Source organism: Rhinatrema bivittatum, chromosome 4, assembly GCF_901001135.1.
Source record: "Rhinatrema bivittatum chromosome 4, aRhiBiv1.1, whole genome shotgun sequence".
Classification (NCBI taxonomy): Eukaryota; Metazoa; Chordata; class Amphibia; order Gymnophiona; family Rhinatrematidae; genus Rhinatrema; species Rhinatrema bivittatum.
Genome location: NC_042618.1, coordinates 122,604,843 through 122,618,021, shown reverse-complemented (window position 1 = coordinate 122,618,021; position 13,179 = coordinate 122,604,843). Strand labels below are relative to the sequence as shown.

The 13,179-nt window shown below is 43.7% G+C and overlaps 1 protein-coding gene across 1 annotated transcript in view; it reads right to left on the bottom strand.

Moving 5' to 3' along the window:
• Positions 1-7,448: 7,448 nt before the first annotated feature.
• Positions 7,449-13,179, bottom strand: part of ACTN1 (actinin alpha 1) — a 246,119-nt gene continuing 240,388 nt past the window's right edge. The window contains 2 exon segments of the mRNA XM_029598807.1: positions 7,449-8,430; positions 10,493-10,651. Of these exon segments, the coding sequence (XP_029454667.1) occupies positions 8,272-8,430; positions 10,493-10,651 (318 nt within the window). The 3' untranslated portion in view covers positions 7,449-8,271.

Sequence of the window (13,179 nt, the reverse complement as noted above, 5' to 3'; positions counted from 1 at the left end):
TCAAAAAACGATTCACATCCCTAGTTACTACCATAAGAAACTTGCCTGGCAGACCGGATGGGCCATCTGCTCCTTTGCTGCTGTCCTTACTACGTTAAGGATACTGACATGTCTTAGGGAGCTGCTGACACAGCAACTTTCTTCCCAATAAAGAACTGACAAGTTTACCAAATGTTTAGTTTAGAGATTCTAGATAAGGAAAAATGTGGATTTAAATATGCCATGCTGGGTCTTCAGAAGAACTAGAAAGGAAATCTAATTACTTCCAATTCATTGCTTACAATAAATATGGGTAGTAACTGCAATAAAACATTTTTTATATGGTTTGTACTGTTAGAAAATGTCAGGTATGTGCTGTTTAATTTATCTGTTTCATTCATGACAGAAAACCAGCACAAATAGCCAATGGCAACTATAAAAAAAAATATAGTGGTTGCCACTTATTAGTAGATAGTCAACTTGGTCATCACATCTACCCTTTTTCAGTACAGCATAGCATCCTCCTCTTCCTTCACTCCACCAGAAAGGAGCCTAACTATTTGATGATCATGTAGACTGTGAAAACACCATACTAAAAAAACTAGTTAAAAAATTGTTTACAAGGCAGGTCAAATTAAAGCACCATGATATGAAGCTGTAAGGGGGTTGATTCAGGAGTAACATTAGAAAAGATTTCTTCACATGAAGGCTGGATGCATGCAAAAGGCTCCCAGTGGAGATGCTGGGGGAAAATCATTAACAGCTCGAGAAAACATCTTGCCAGCACAAACAATCTTTAGCACTGGGGAAAAGAGAGCAAAGCTGGAGATCATGTGGGGGCTGTAGTAATGCAGTAGAAAGGGGAAAATAAGAAAAGTGTATGAGCGTTCCAGTCTTTATCTGCTGTCCTATTCTCTGTTTCTATAAGCACTGGAGCAGCAGATGTCCTAGCAGGTATCTTCTCAGACACTTACCATGAAAATCCACCACAGAGATGTGTTTTCTATTGGGGCTTGCAGAAGCACAGCCTTAGTTTTCTAGCAGAAATAATTACAGTAAAATACCATAATCATGCAAGCTAACTATAGCTCAAAGGAAATCCCCAGTAGAATTTCTCTCTTTACCACAGTGTGCTGTCAGTTTGGAGGTCATTGTAAGAACCATACCGATGTGGCCTACTATTTTTCTTTTTTCACGGGCCTAGTGTTGCATTTTTTTAAAGCAGAATGTTAGTTTTTGTATTTCCACATGATATGATATTATATAGATAGATTTATATATCTAAAAATATACTATAATAGAATCCTGGCTTTGATTTCCCCTGATAAATTGGTGTTCTTATCATTCACCACAAACTAACTAGCTTTGGAGTGGGGCTGAGCAGTGCTGCCAAAATAAACCACTTGCTCCACAAAATGAACAATTCCTAGAGCTGCAGCAGAGTTAGTGAAAACTTGTCTTTCTAGGCTAAGATGCCTTCTAAGGGGTCAACATGAATAATCAAAAGATTACAGTACATGAGCTTTACAAAGTACCACACAGGTTCTCTCAGAACAAAGGACCCATGAAGGCTTGTAACCAGATAATAACAGTCTTTTGGATTTCTTTGGGTGGTTCAATAAAAAAAAAACCCAAACAACTTTTACAATCTACATGGAATCCAAACCACTTCAATGATGTATCTTTACATAACAGGAGCCGCACGAACCACTTGGCCATCCTACCTCAGTTTATAAAAAGGAGAGAAGCAGCACTGGTAAGTTACTGTTTATATGCATATGATTGAACCTGTCATTTCCTGCTTTACTATTTTCCATGCTAAAATCTATAAGCTAGCCTTGAGCAGACTGGCGCCCTAATCCTGAAGAAGAAAACTGTGCAGAGTCTCCTTCAGCTCAAACAATTGTAATACGTGAAATAAACTTTATGCAATCCAGAATCAGGGTCTGGGGAAAAGGAATATCTGTTCATAATAATATGAAGGGCAGTTAACAGCTTTTTGTTGGCAGGGTTGATTTAAAAAAATAAATAAATAAAAGGTTGGAGCAGCATGATGGATTCCAGTCCTGCTGTCGCTCCTTGTGACCTTGGGCAAGTCACTTTACCCTCTATTGCCTCAGATTGTAAGCCCTCTGGGGATAGAGAAATACCTACAGTACCTGAATGTAAACCGGTGTGATATCTCGATTGAGATCGAATGTCGATATATAAAAATAATAAAATAAATAAATAAATAAATATTTCAAGATAGAAAACTAAACAAAAAAATCTCAAAATATACCAAAAAAATACAAAAAATAAGTCCACAATTAAATAAAGCAAATGGACCGATAACCTTTACTATGAGTTTGATTGACAGACAAACTCATTGGGGTAGATTTTAAGAGGCGCGCGAACAGCCTACTTTTGCTTGCGCATCAGACTCAAGCAAAAGTACGCTGGATTTTAGTAGATACGCGCGGAGCCGCGCGTATCCACTAAAATCCTGGATCGGCGCGCGCAAGGCTATCGATTTTGTATAGCCTGCGCGCGCCGAGCCGCGCTGCCTCCCCCCGTTCCCTCCAAGGCCGCTCCGAAATCGGAGCGGCCTCGGAGGGAACTTTCCTTTGCCCTCCCCTCACCTTACCCTCCCTTCCCCTACCTAACCCACCCACCCGGCCCTGTCTACACCCCCCCCTTACCGTTGTCGGGGATTTACGCCTCCCGGAGGGAGACGTAAATCCCCGCGCGCCAGCGGGCCTGCTGCGCGCCGGGCCGCGACCTGGGGGCGGGTACGGAGGGCGCGGCCACGCCCCGTACCCGCCCCCAAAACGCGGCCGACACGCCCCCGAAACGCCGCATCGACCGGGCCCGCCCCCCGACACGCCCCCGACACGCCCCCCTCCGAAACCCCGGGACGTCCGCGAGTCCCGGGGTCTGCGCGCGCCGGTAGGCCTATGTAAAATAGGCTTACCGGCGCGCAGGGCCCTGCTCGCCTAAATCCGCCCGGTTTTGGGCGGATTTAGGCGAGCAGGGCGCTGAAAATCCGCCCCATTGAGTGTGGGTCCTACAAACAATATATGTGAGTTTCTGCATAGGTGGTTATAACATAAATGAAAAAATTTGGACCAGGGAAGCCTATTTTGTTCTTGTGTGTGGGGCACACTTGTGAGGGTTTCTGGAATACATTGGATATTTGAGCGTTTGTTGTGATTGGGATATTTCTTTACATCAGCAAGTTGGGAGAAAGCAAAAAGAACAGTTTAAAAAGATGACTTGGATTCTTCCAGCAGCATTGAGCATGTCGTTGATGATGGTGACGCAATAGCACTGTGATTTCACTACTGCCACTCTTGCTCTTATGATACCGAGCCTCATTCCACATCTACTCCCCCCACCCGTTACAGTGCCAGTGCTGTTTGTGCTACTGCACATCTTGGCACCAATTCTCCTGAGAAAACTGCAGCCGCTATACCCCTTGTTTGCTCATTCTTGCTTACAATGCCTGGTCTTCACCTCGGTTCTGGGGCCCTCCATTATCAGAGCTTTTAACAGGCACAAACCTTGGGGCCGAGGCACTGTATAACCCGCAGTCGGACGCAGGTTAAATAGGCTCTAATCCACCCCCTCATGTGAATGAGGCTATTACTCATTCATTCCAAATGTAAAAAAAATAAATGTGTGTCTCAGATGCACATTTATCGCTCAGATATTAACACCTGCCTGGAGCAGGCATTAATAGCTGAGCACATTGAAAAGAAGTCCAGAAAAGCAGAAAAAAACTGCTTTTCTTTTCTTCTTTTAAAAGTTTAAAAAAAAAACAAACCCAAAAATAACTCAGCAGGCCGCATTAAGACCAACACTGATATGCTCGGCGTCGGTTTTCATAACCAGCCTGCTGCGTTATGAAAACCGACGCCGATAAACTCTGTGTCGGTGTTCATAACCGACAGACTGCTGGTCACTGCAGTTACGTTATCAAGGAGGCGCTAGGACCCTAGCGCCTCCTTGCTAACACGACCCCTCTGATTATAAAATAGCATGGCGCCCCCCCCCCCCTCACGGGCACCATGTGCACATTACGAAAGCGGGCCCTGACTTTCCGTGCTTTTTTTTTTTTGCATCGGCCCCCTTGCTTATTAGGCGAGACCAGAGCTGGAGAAACACTCATGCTGGTTTCTTTACACAAGCCATCATCAGTTTTGTCATAGATGTGTTTAACTTTTATTTACTTAGCACACATCTTTTTCATTGTAGCTCAATAAGCACATTCAGGTACAGCAGGTATTTGCCCTGTCCCCCGCTGAGCTTTCAATTTAAGGGCCTCTTTACTATCCTGCAGTATGGCCTTCCCGGCAGTGTTTTACCACAATCCACGGTATTTTTTTTTTTATCTTCCACAGAAAAATACCATAGGGATTTCCCCCATGGTATTTTTTGCCATGGAAAAAACTTCGACGAAAAAAAAATACCATGGGGGAAATGTGATAAAATTCACATGATGGTGGCTCATTTCAGCAAGGGCTGCGTCTTCGTAAATGGCTAGAATGGCTTTAAAGACCCGGCCCCCAGTGTGTAAGAGAGACTTCCTCCCATGCCACTGCTGCCTCTAGAGGCAGCCCAGAAGCAAAAAGATTTCCAAAAATACATTTTATAAGGCACAGGGCAATGTCCCCATTTCCTACTCAAACTCTCCCCTCCCCCAAGTTCCACATACTGTACCCCCTAGCCATGCCCCCCCCCCCCCCCCCAGCATACCTGGTAGGGGCCCGAGCCCACCATAGGCTACAGGCTGGCTGACATTTTTCAAAATGGCACCACCTGGGACACACCATTTTGGATTTAGTGATGGGCAAGCCTGGGGGGGGGGGGTAGATGACAGTATGTGGGGGGTGTATCACATGATTTATAAAGTTTGTGCTTGGAAATATTCGCACCTGTGGGCCACCTCTAAAGGCAGTAGAGGGTCTCAAGGCCTCCAGGGGGCTAAGGTCTGGCCCATGGTGGGAGGGGGCCTAATTTGGGCCACCATGACCCTTTAAGAAGTAGCCCAGATTCATCAGACTGGGCATTAGCATCCTGTTGGCCCCAGGAAAAGTCAATTACCACTCTGGAATTATAGATGACTTTGTAATAACAGGGCTTGTATTTGAGGCAAGCCCTGTTATTTTATTTACATAGAAACGGGTATTAATGAGCCACTTTGGATGCATTTACAAAGCAGCTCATTGTGCAATACTACACTAGGTGCTTATCATACAAGAGTGTTTTTCACTTGACAAACGCAAATCATGACTTAGTAAATGTAGGCCTAAGTTTGTACCTATAGCTATGGAAGGAAAGGTGATCTGCCCAGCAGGATGTGGACCCTGGCTTCCCTGCTTCGAATCTGTTAAAATGCTAGACTATTCCTCCACTCTGTTTCTTCAAACAGTGGGTGAAGAAGTTCCTTTTTCAAACAAACATTCTACCTCTGCGCTTTATGAAGTACATAAGAGACAGTTTGGCTATTTTTACTAAAGAGTGAGTGTGTGTGTGTGTCTAAAATCTAGCAACAAATATTTTATCTATGGTTTATTTTATTTATATTTCACCTTTCAGCCACATCAAAAGAACTGGCGGCCTTTCCCTATCTCCAGAAAGGCTCACACTCTAAGGCCTATATTTACTAAAGATTTTTCTCATTCTGTGTCTATGGGACAAATGCTTAGTAAATGACCCCCTAACTTTGTAGCTGGAACAATGGGGTGAAGAAATGACTTGCCCAAGGTCACAAGGAGGGGCAGTGAAATTTGAATCCCGACTACCCCACTGCTCCTCTCCTCTTGAGCATAGCCACAGAATTTTATCGAGCTGAAGGTCACAAACGTCATGCATCTAGAGCAAGGGCCCCCAAATATTTCAGGGAAAGGGGCACAGTGGACATTTCAAAGTCACTAAGAGGGTCAGAGTGGTGGTGGGGCTCCTTTTCAAAGAGGAGTTGGCTGAACAAGATGGGGGAAGGGAATTATGGCTCTTTCAATGATTTGAAGGGAAGGGAGGGGGCAGGCGTATTTGCCCTACCCATGGGAACCCTGGCCCTGCTTTCCCTTTTTCCCCAGCATATGTCCATTGGGGTAGTAGAAGGTGGGTGAGAGTGTGTGTGTTGGCTGGAGAGGGGCAGGGGGAGAGGAAAGATACATCCTCCCTGAAAAGGCTACTCCTAAACACTTTCCTTTCCCATTCCCCTCATTCCCTTCCCTCACCTCACTTTCTTTCCCACATCTCCTACTCCCGTTCCCTTCACTTCCTTGCACACCCCAATCCTGCATTCCTAGAGCAGGAGCCCCCCCTCCCCCACACACAGTCCTTCAGCCCCAGGGAGTCAGGAGCACCAGTACACAATCCCAGTTTTACACCATCAAGAATCAGGAGGCAACCTCTTCTAATAAGTGAGAGCTGGTTCTGAGCTGGGATGAAAGTGGGTTGGGCGGACTCACCTTTCACAGATATCATTCAAGAATGCAGGGCTCCGGCGGCAGTGCCTATTCCTGTCCCACTCTCACCTTATTCCTGGCGTTGCTGCCATTTTCCCAGCCGAGGGGAAGAGGAGAGGTGAACAGTGAGATGGCCCGACAGAGGAGGATAGGAAGAGACTGCTGAGAATGAGGCTGGGCTGCTCATACGCTGCAGGAAGATCATCAGGCAGTCCATGGGGGTGGGGGGGCTTTCCTCCCTCATACCCCCAAAGTCCCAGTGTCCTGTGTGCTTGGGGAGGGGGGTCCTCTATATAGTCATAGCACAGCCACTGCAGGGTTCTGGTGGATTGTCCCTGGCCCAGGACCATATTTGCAATGATCAGATCAGATCAGGTTTGTTGGAGGGGGATTTTCCTTTAAGATAGCTGCAATTGAAGGCTCAGGGCATTGGATCTCAGCCCTTATTCCAACTAAGCTGGAAATACAAAAGGAACAGGAGGAAACTACTGGGTCCAAAATAAAAAAAAAAAAAAACCAACCCACAAACAAAAAAGGTGCCATTGACACAATAGGTAGAGAACTAGTGGGCAGGCAGAAAATCCAAACACAGAAGTGTGACGGTAGGAGAAGCATTGGGGTTGGTGGGGTTCCCTGGCCTCTGCCAGCCACCGGTACAGGAGGAGCTGGTGGCTGTGATCGCAAGGCCTTTCCTTTGCACCTGCCTCTGACTGATGTCTGCTCTGCTCTTGGCCACTCAGGACTGACAGCCTGGGAGAGCGGGAAGGAGGGTTGAACACAGGTGACTGGAGAGGGTGCATAACTGTGGTGTTAGAGAACAGGGAGTAATATCCCTCAGAGCAATTTTACCAGTCTACTGCCCCTGTTTCAGACTAGCGATACTGCAGAAGGATTGTACAATATATTTTGTTTTGCTTACAAGTACCAATTTGTTTCAGTAGCAAATGTTTCACCTGATTGAACAAATAAGCAAAGGAAAAAAAAAAGCCTAGATTTTATCACAAGAATGTTGGGTTTTTTTTTAATACGGTCCGTGACAAGCAATATCAAAGTATTGTCTCTTTTTTTTTTTTTTTAGCTTCATTATTGAAACCCATGACAACTTCAGCAACATAAAAAATACAATTGTGCACTGATAACAGAATAAGCATAATTGCAATTTTTTTTTTTTAAATTAAATATTGAAAACGCAGGAATCTTCTAGAAAAAACACATACATTTTAAAAGTTTACGTTTCTCTTCAGAAAATATTTTCATTCATCAGGAAACCATGGAACCCAGGAACACATGCACCCACGTGCGCTTCAAAGAAAGACGCACAATAGAGACAAGAGACACATGCGGGCAGAAAATTCTTTAAATGTCACCATTAAAAAAAAAAAAAAAAAAAACCCCACCCCCAAAACCAAAAGAAAGCCATGACTGGAATGTAACATTGTGCTCTGTTACTACCTACTCTTGTCACAATAGAGAAAAACCAAACATTTATTACAATATTTAAATTTTCTTCTTTTCATTTATGCTTTTTTTTTTTCCCACCAGAGAAAAATACCTCTTATCTTCTATAATAAAATATGTGGCTCTTTTAAATGTCATTTGTTTTTAAACATTTTGAAGAAAATCATTTGTAAACTGGTACTTAAAGGGCAGGTTGACCTGTTAGAATCAGTGTCCTCCCACCCCCTCCCCAGAATGTGATACAGTATCTCATTATTTGAAGCAATGGGGGGGGGGGGGGGGGGAAGAGAGGGAGACAGACAAAAAAAAAAAAAAAAAGGTGAGCGGAGACTGCTTTGCATACTGAGAAAGGTGCGCCAAGAGAACGAATAGGAAGGCGTTAAAGGTCGCTTTCCCCATAAAGCGCTGTGGAGAAGGACATGTAGTCTAGTGCACCTGGCACAGCGTCATGCCCGTTGTACGGCGCCATCCGAGCGATGCAATATTCAGCTTGGTCTGGCGGGAGCTCCCGGCGCAGCTCGTCCGAAGTAATGTAGTTCTACCAAAAAAAAAATTAAACAGCGGTCACTTAAAGTTACGATCTAAAGATAAAATATTTGCCCCACAATTAAGCAAGCTCTGTACAAAATTTTTTAGCATCTGCGAATGGTCAATGAGTATCCAAATATACAGTTGCCGATTTGTTTATAAGCACTGCTCTGAAGCAGGAATGTGATATAGACCATGGGCTCTCAACGTAATCCTCGGGACACACTCAAGCCAGTCGGGTTTGAGAGATGACCACAATGCATATGTATCTGTGACTATCCTAAAAACATGCCTGGCTGGCTTTTTCCTGAGGACTGGATTGAAAATCTCAGGTTTAGACCAATTAGAAGTCATACAGCCAGCAGCTTTTACAGTGCTCAGTGACAGCATAAAGACATTCTATCAGTTAATCAAACTAAACAACTACTGTTCATTGGGAGTTAATTTAACATCCTTTTAAATCAGGGATAGGCATCTCTGATTCTGGACCTGGTCACAAACAGCTCTGATTTTCAGGACAACCACATATACATGAGATACATTTGTATACAATGGAGGCAGTGCATGCAAATATCTCTCATGCATATTCATTGTGGATATTCTGAAAATCAGACCTGGTTGTGGCATTCCGGGACCACAGTATCCTTCCCCTGTTTTAAAGAACACACCATTTGCATACGACAGGGAGGGGCAGCTCCAGGTCTCAAAAGCCACAAGCAGATCTAGTTTACAGGCTATCCATAATGAATATGCAAGATATATATATATATAGCTACATACAACTGAGGCAGTGCATGCAAATCTCTCATATGCATATTCATTGCAGATATCCTGAAAATCAGACTTGTTTGTGGCTCTTGAGGACTGGAATTGGCCACCCTTGATGTATGGTATAAAAAGAGAATTATATAATGCTTTTACACTGAATGTCGAGTTTATTCACACTGCTCATGCATGAGGGAGAAGGCCTTCACAGAAATGTGTGCATGTTACATGCTCATTGCACAATTTATCACCTATGCAGATCCATAGGGGGAAGGTTTGTGACAATGAACCTATATCTTTTTCACTGATGAGCTACTAAAACCACCTACCCTCAAACTCCTCCTCTGTGAGGGTAAGTTCTTGATCCAATGCATACTCAAGGCCTCCTTTCCCCATAAATCAAGCCCCATGGTCTTGTGTGCCAAGGCAGCTTTGCTTGATGACCTCCCCCAGAAAGCTTTCCATCTGTCTGCACCCTAAAAGGGCATGGGGGCTCTTTGGCTTGGAAATGAGAAGGCTGAAAGGGGACATTAGAGAACAGGGACAGGCAACTCCAGTCCTTGAATGCCACAACCAGCACTGGTTTTCTGGACAACCACAATGAATATGCATGAGATGATATATCTGCATACAATTGAGGCAGTGCATGTAAATCTATCTCAAGAATATTTTTTTGTGGATATCCTGAAAACCAGATCTGTTTGTGGCACTCGATGACCAGAATTGATAGAAGTTTATGAGTGGGGTGGAACCGGCAGAGAAAGGGTGATAATTTACCCTGTCAAATAATAATAAAACAAGATAACATTCCATGAAACTAACCACCAGCAGATTTAAAACAAATCCTAGAAAGTACTTCCTTATTCAGCCCACAATCAAGCTGAGGAATCTAATGCTAGAGGAAGTGATCAGCGCAAGTAGCATAGTATGGTTTAAAAAGAAGTTTGGACAAGTTTCTGGAGGGAAAGTCCACACAACATTATAGTCAGAGAGAATAAAGAAAGCTATTGCTATTCTTGGGAGCAAGTAACAGGAAATAGGGCTACTTTAGGGGATCTGTTGGATACTTGTGACCCAGACTGGCCACTGTCAGACAGGATGCTGGGCTTGGTGGACCTTGGTCTGACTCAGCATAGCACTTATGTTCTTATGAAGCTAGTGTGCTGCTCACTAGGAAAGTTTAAAAACAAAACCAGAATGAAAAAGTAACACCACAACCCAAAGATCATAAGTGTGTTGCTCAGTTGAGTGAATAAGTGAACATTTACAGCTCTGAGAAGAAACCAGTGTCAATTAAAGATGCCCACCTTGTCTCCAGCTAAGATCTTGAAAGAGGCCATGACCTGGTCAGCAGTGTCTGTATCTGCCGTCTCGCGGGACATGAAGTCAATGAAGGCCTGGAACGTTACGACACCTAAGCGGTTGGGATCAATGATGCTCATGATGCGAACAAATTCAGCTTCTCCCTGGAAATGCAAGCAGGATGTCAGCAATCCGCAGAGGTACAATTTCACTAATCTTTCAGCAACTGATAGGGATGGTAATAATGATGACCATAATCAGAAGTTATATGGCTAAGTGAATATTTGGGCACTTTTCCAGCTAAACTTTAGCCAGGTATCTTATATGGCTAAAACTTAGCTGGATATCTTAGGAGTGTTCAAGGGGTGTTTAGGCAAGGAGTTATGTTAGCCAGATAAGTTATCTAGCTAAGTCTGGTCAAACCAAAAAGCTGTCCTAAAGTTAACCGGATAAGTTTATCCGGCTAACTTTGCTATCCAGACAGTGACTGAATATGGACCTCAATGTTGGAATATACTGAGACAAAAACATCATAATCACATGAAAAAGGAACGCAGAACAGAATTAAAGCAGCAATTCCATTTAACCAGATTATTTTTTCTGTAAGAAAAAATGTTGCTATTTGTTGACAAATTAAGAAAGTCTCTTACTATCACAAGAACCCATCTCAAAACCAACCCTGGACTTGCATCATAAATTTCAGATTCTGGAAATTGTAAAAAAGATTGAGAATATTTGTAATTTATTTCAAGATTCTTGAAGAAATGCATCAAAACACTTTTGGTTTTTGCTTTCATCAAGACCATGCAGGTAAGATTTTGTTCATTTTTGCCTGGCAGCTTCCTATTTTTGAACTTTTCATTCAATTGGAAACCATTTGAACAAGGACTAAGGCCCCAAGGGCCTTCACATGCAGCCAGCATGGATTACCCCATCCTCAATCTTTTATTCCCTCAGTTTATACGGTAATAGTCCTTAGGAAGGGGCCTGCAGAGTGTGACGACATCCAGCTGAACATGGAATAGTGCACCCTGAATTCCACCTGTAGGTGTCACTGTTGTCCCTTTTCCATGGCCTATCAATGCCTCTTGAGGAACCCCTGCTGGCCTTATGAACAGACCTTGGGTGCAGGCATCAAAAATCAGTCAACCAGTCAATTTAAAATTGCTTAACTGAGCAGAAAAGACCTAGAAGTCACAGTCATAGTGCCTCTGATTTTGTCCTGGGTCCTCTTCTCTCCTCCCATGACTTTATGCTAATAACTCACAAATACCTCTTTGCACCAGAACTTTCACCCGGTCTGAAATTTCAACCTGCTTGCCTAACATCGCTATTTGGATGTCACACTGCCATCTTACCCTTAATATGGCCAAGACATAGTGGTGTGCTGAGGGGGGACGGGCACTGATGACTGACATATGGAGGCCTATGTGTCAGCTGGTGGATCCCATCCCACCAGTGGTAAAAAAAAGAAAGGTCATGCGACTGCTGGTGAACCTCATCCCACAGCAGCTGAGCAGAGAAGTGTGCCAGCCCATGGTATTAAAACTTGCTAGAGTAGCACTTTCCCTATGTTCATCTCATAATGGACGAGATTAGTATGGAGGAAGTGCTAGTCCCGCAAATGTTTAATATCACAGGGTCTGCACAGAGGAGGCAGCAGAACAGGCTTCAGTGCCTGTAGCAGCAATCGGGTCCTCCCCAATAGCCATGCGGCAGTAGTGAAAGTGGCAGCAGAAGAAAGAGGGGACCGAGGCTGCTGGCAAATGAAATAGTGGGTCTGCCTTCAGTGAGTGCATAGGTGCCTGCTTGGGTGTCTGTGTGCGCGCATGAGAGAATGAACAGGAGCTTTTTAAAATCCTTATTAGTTTTAATTATTGGGCGTTATTTGATGTGCCTGTTATAAAATATTTTATTGGTGTTTGGTAAATTTTTAAAAAATGTATCTGACTAATTAATAGATATTATATTAATTAGTAGTTTTAAAATATTCTTTATTTATTTAAAAACATTTATATACCGCTATTTGGATATAACCATCATACCGGTTTACAGTTTTACAAATATCAAAATAAAAAACAGACAATGTCTCCAGTGATAATATCTCCACTCTTACTCTCTTAATAAAATTTTAAAATAAAAAATTACAAAAAAAGGAATAAAACATGCATGCATTCACTAGTCATTCAATTCATTATTTAATAACTCTTGAATGCTAGTCCTTGCTCCAATTACTTGTTGCTATTATTTTATAGAGATGTGAACTGGGTGCCGGAATCAGTTCCGGTATCGTGGACCCATGGGAAATTTTGTTTCCCGCGGACCCGTGGGAAATTTCGTTTCCCGCGGTCCGGACAGTTTTTTTTTTTTTCCGGCTGTTCCGAACCAAAAAAAACAAAAAAACAGCCCCACCCCGACCCTTTAATCTAATTATTTACAATCCCCCACCCTCCCGACCCCCCCCCAAAACTAACCTAAAGTCCCTGGTGGTCCAGCGGGGGTCCCAGGAGCAATCTCCCGCTCTCGGGCCGTCTGCTGCCAGTAAACAAAATGGCGCTGGTGGCCCTTTGCTCTTACCATGTGACAGGAGCTATTGGTGCCATTGGCCAGCCCCTGTCACATGGTAGGAGCAATGGATGGCCGGTGCCATCTTAAAAAATGACGCGGGCCATTCATTGCTCCTACCATGTGA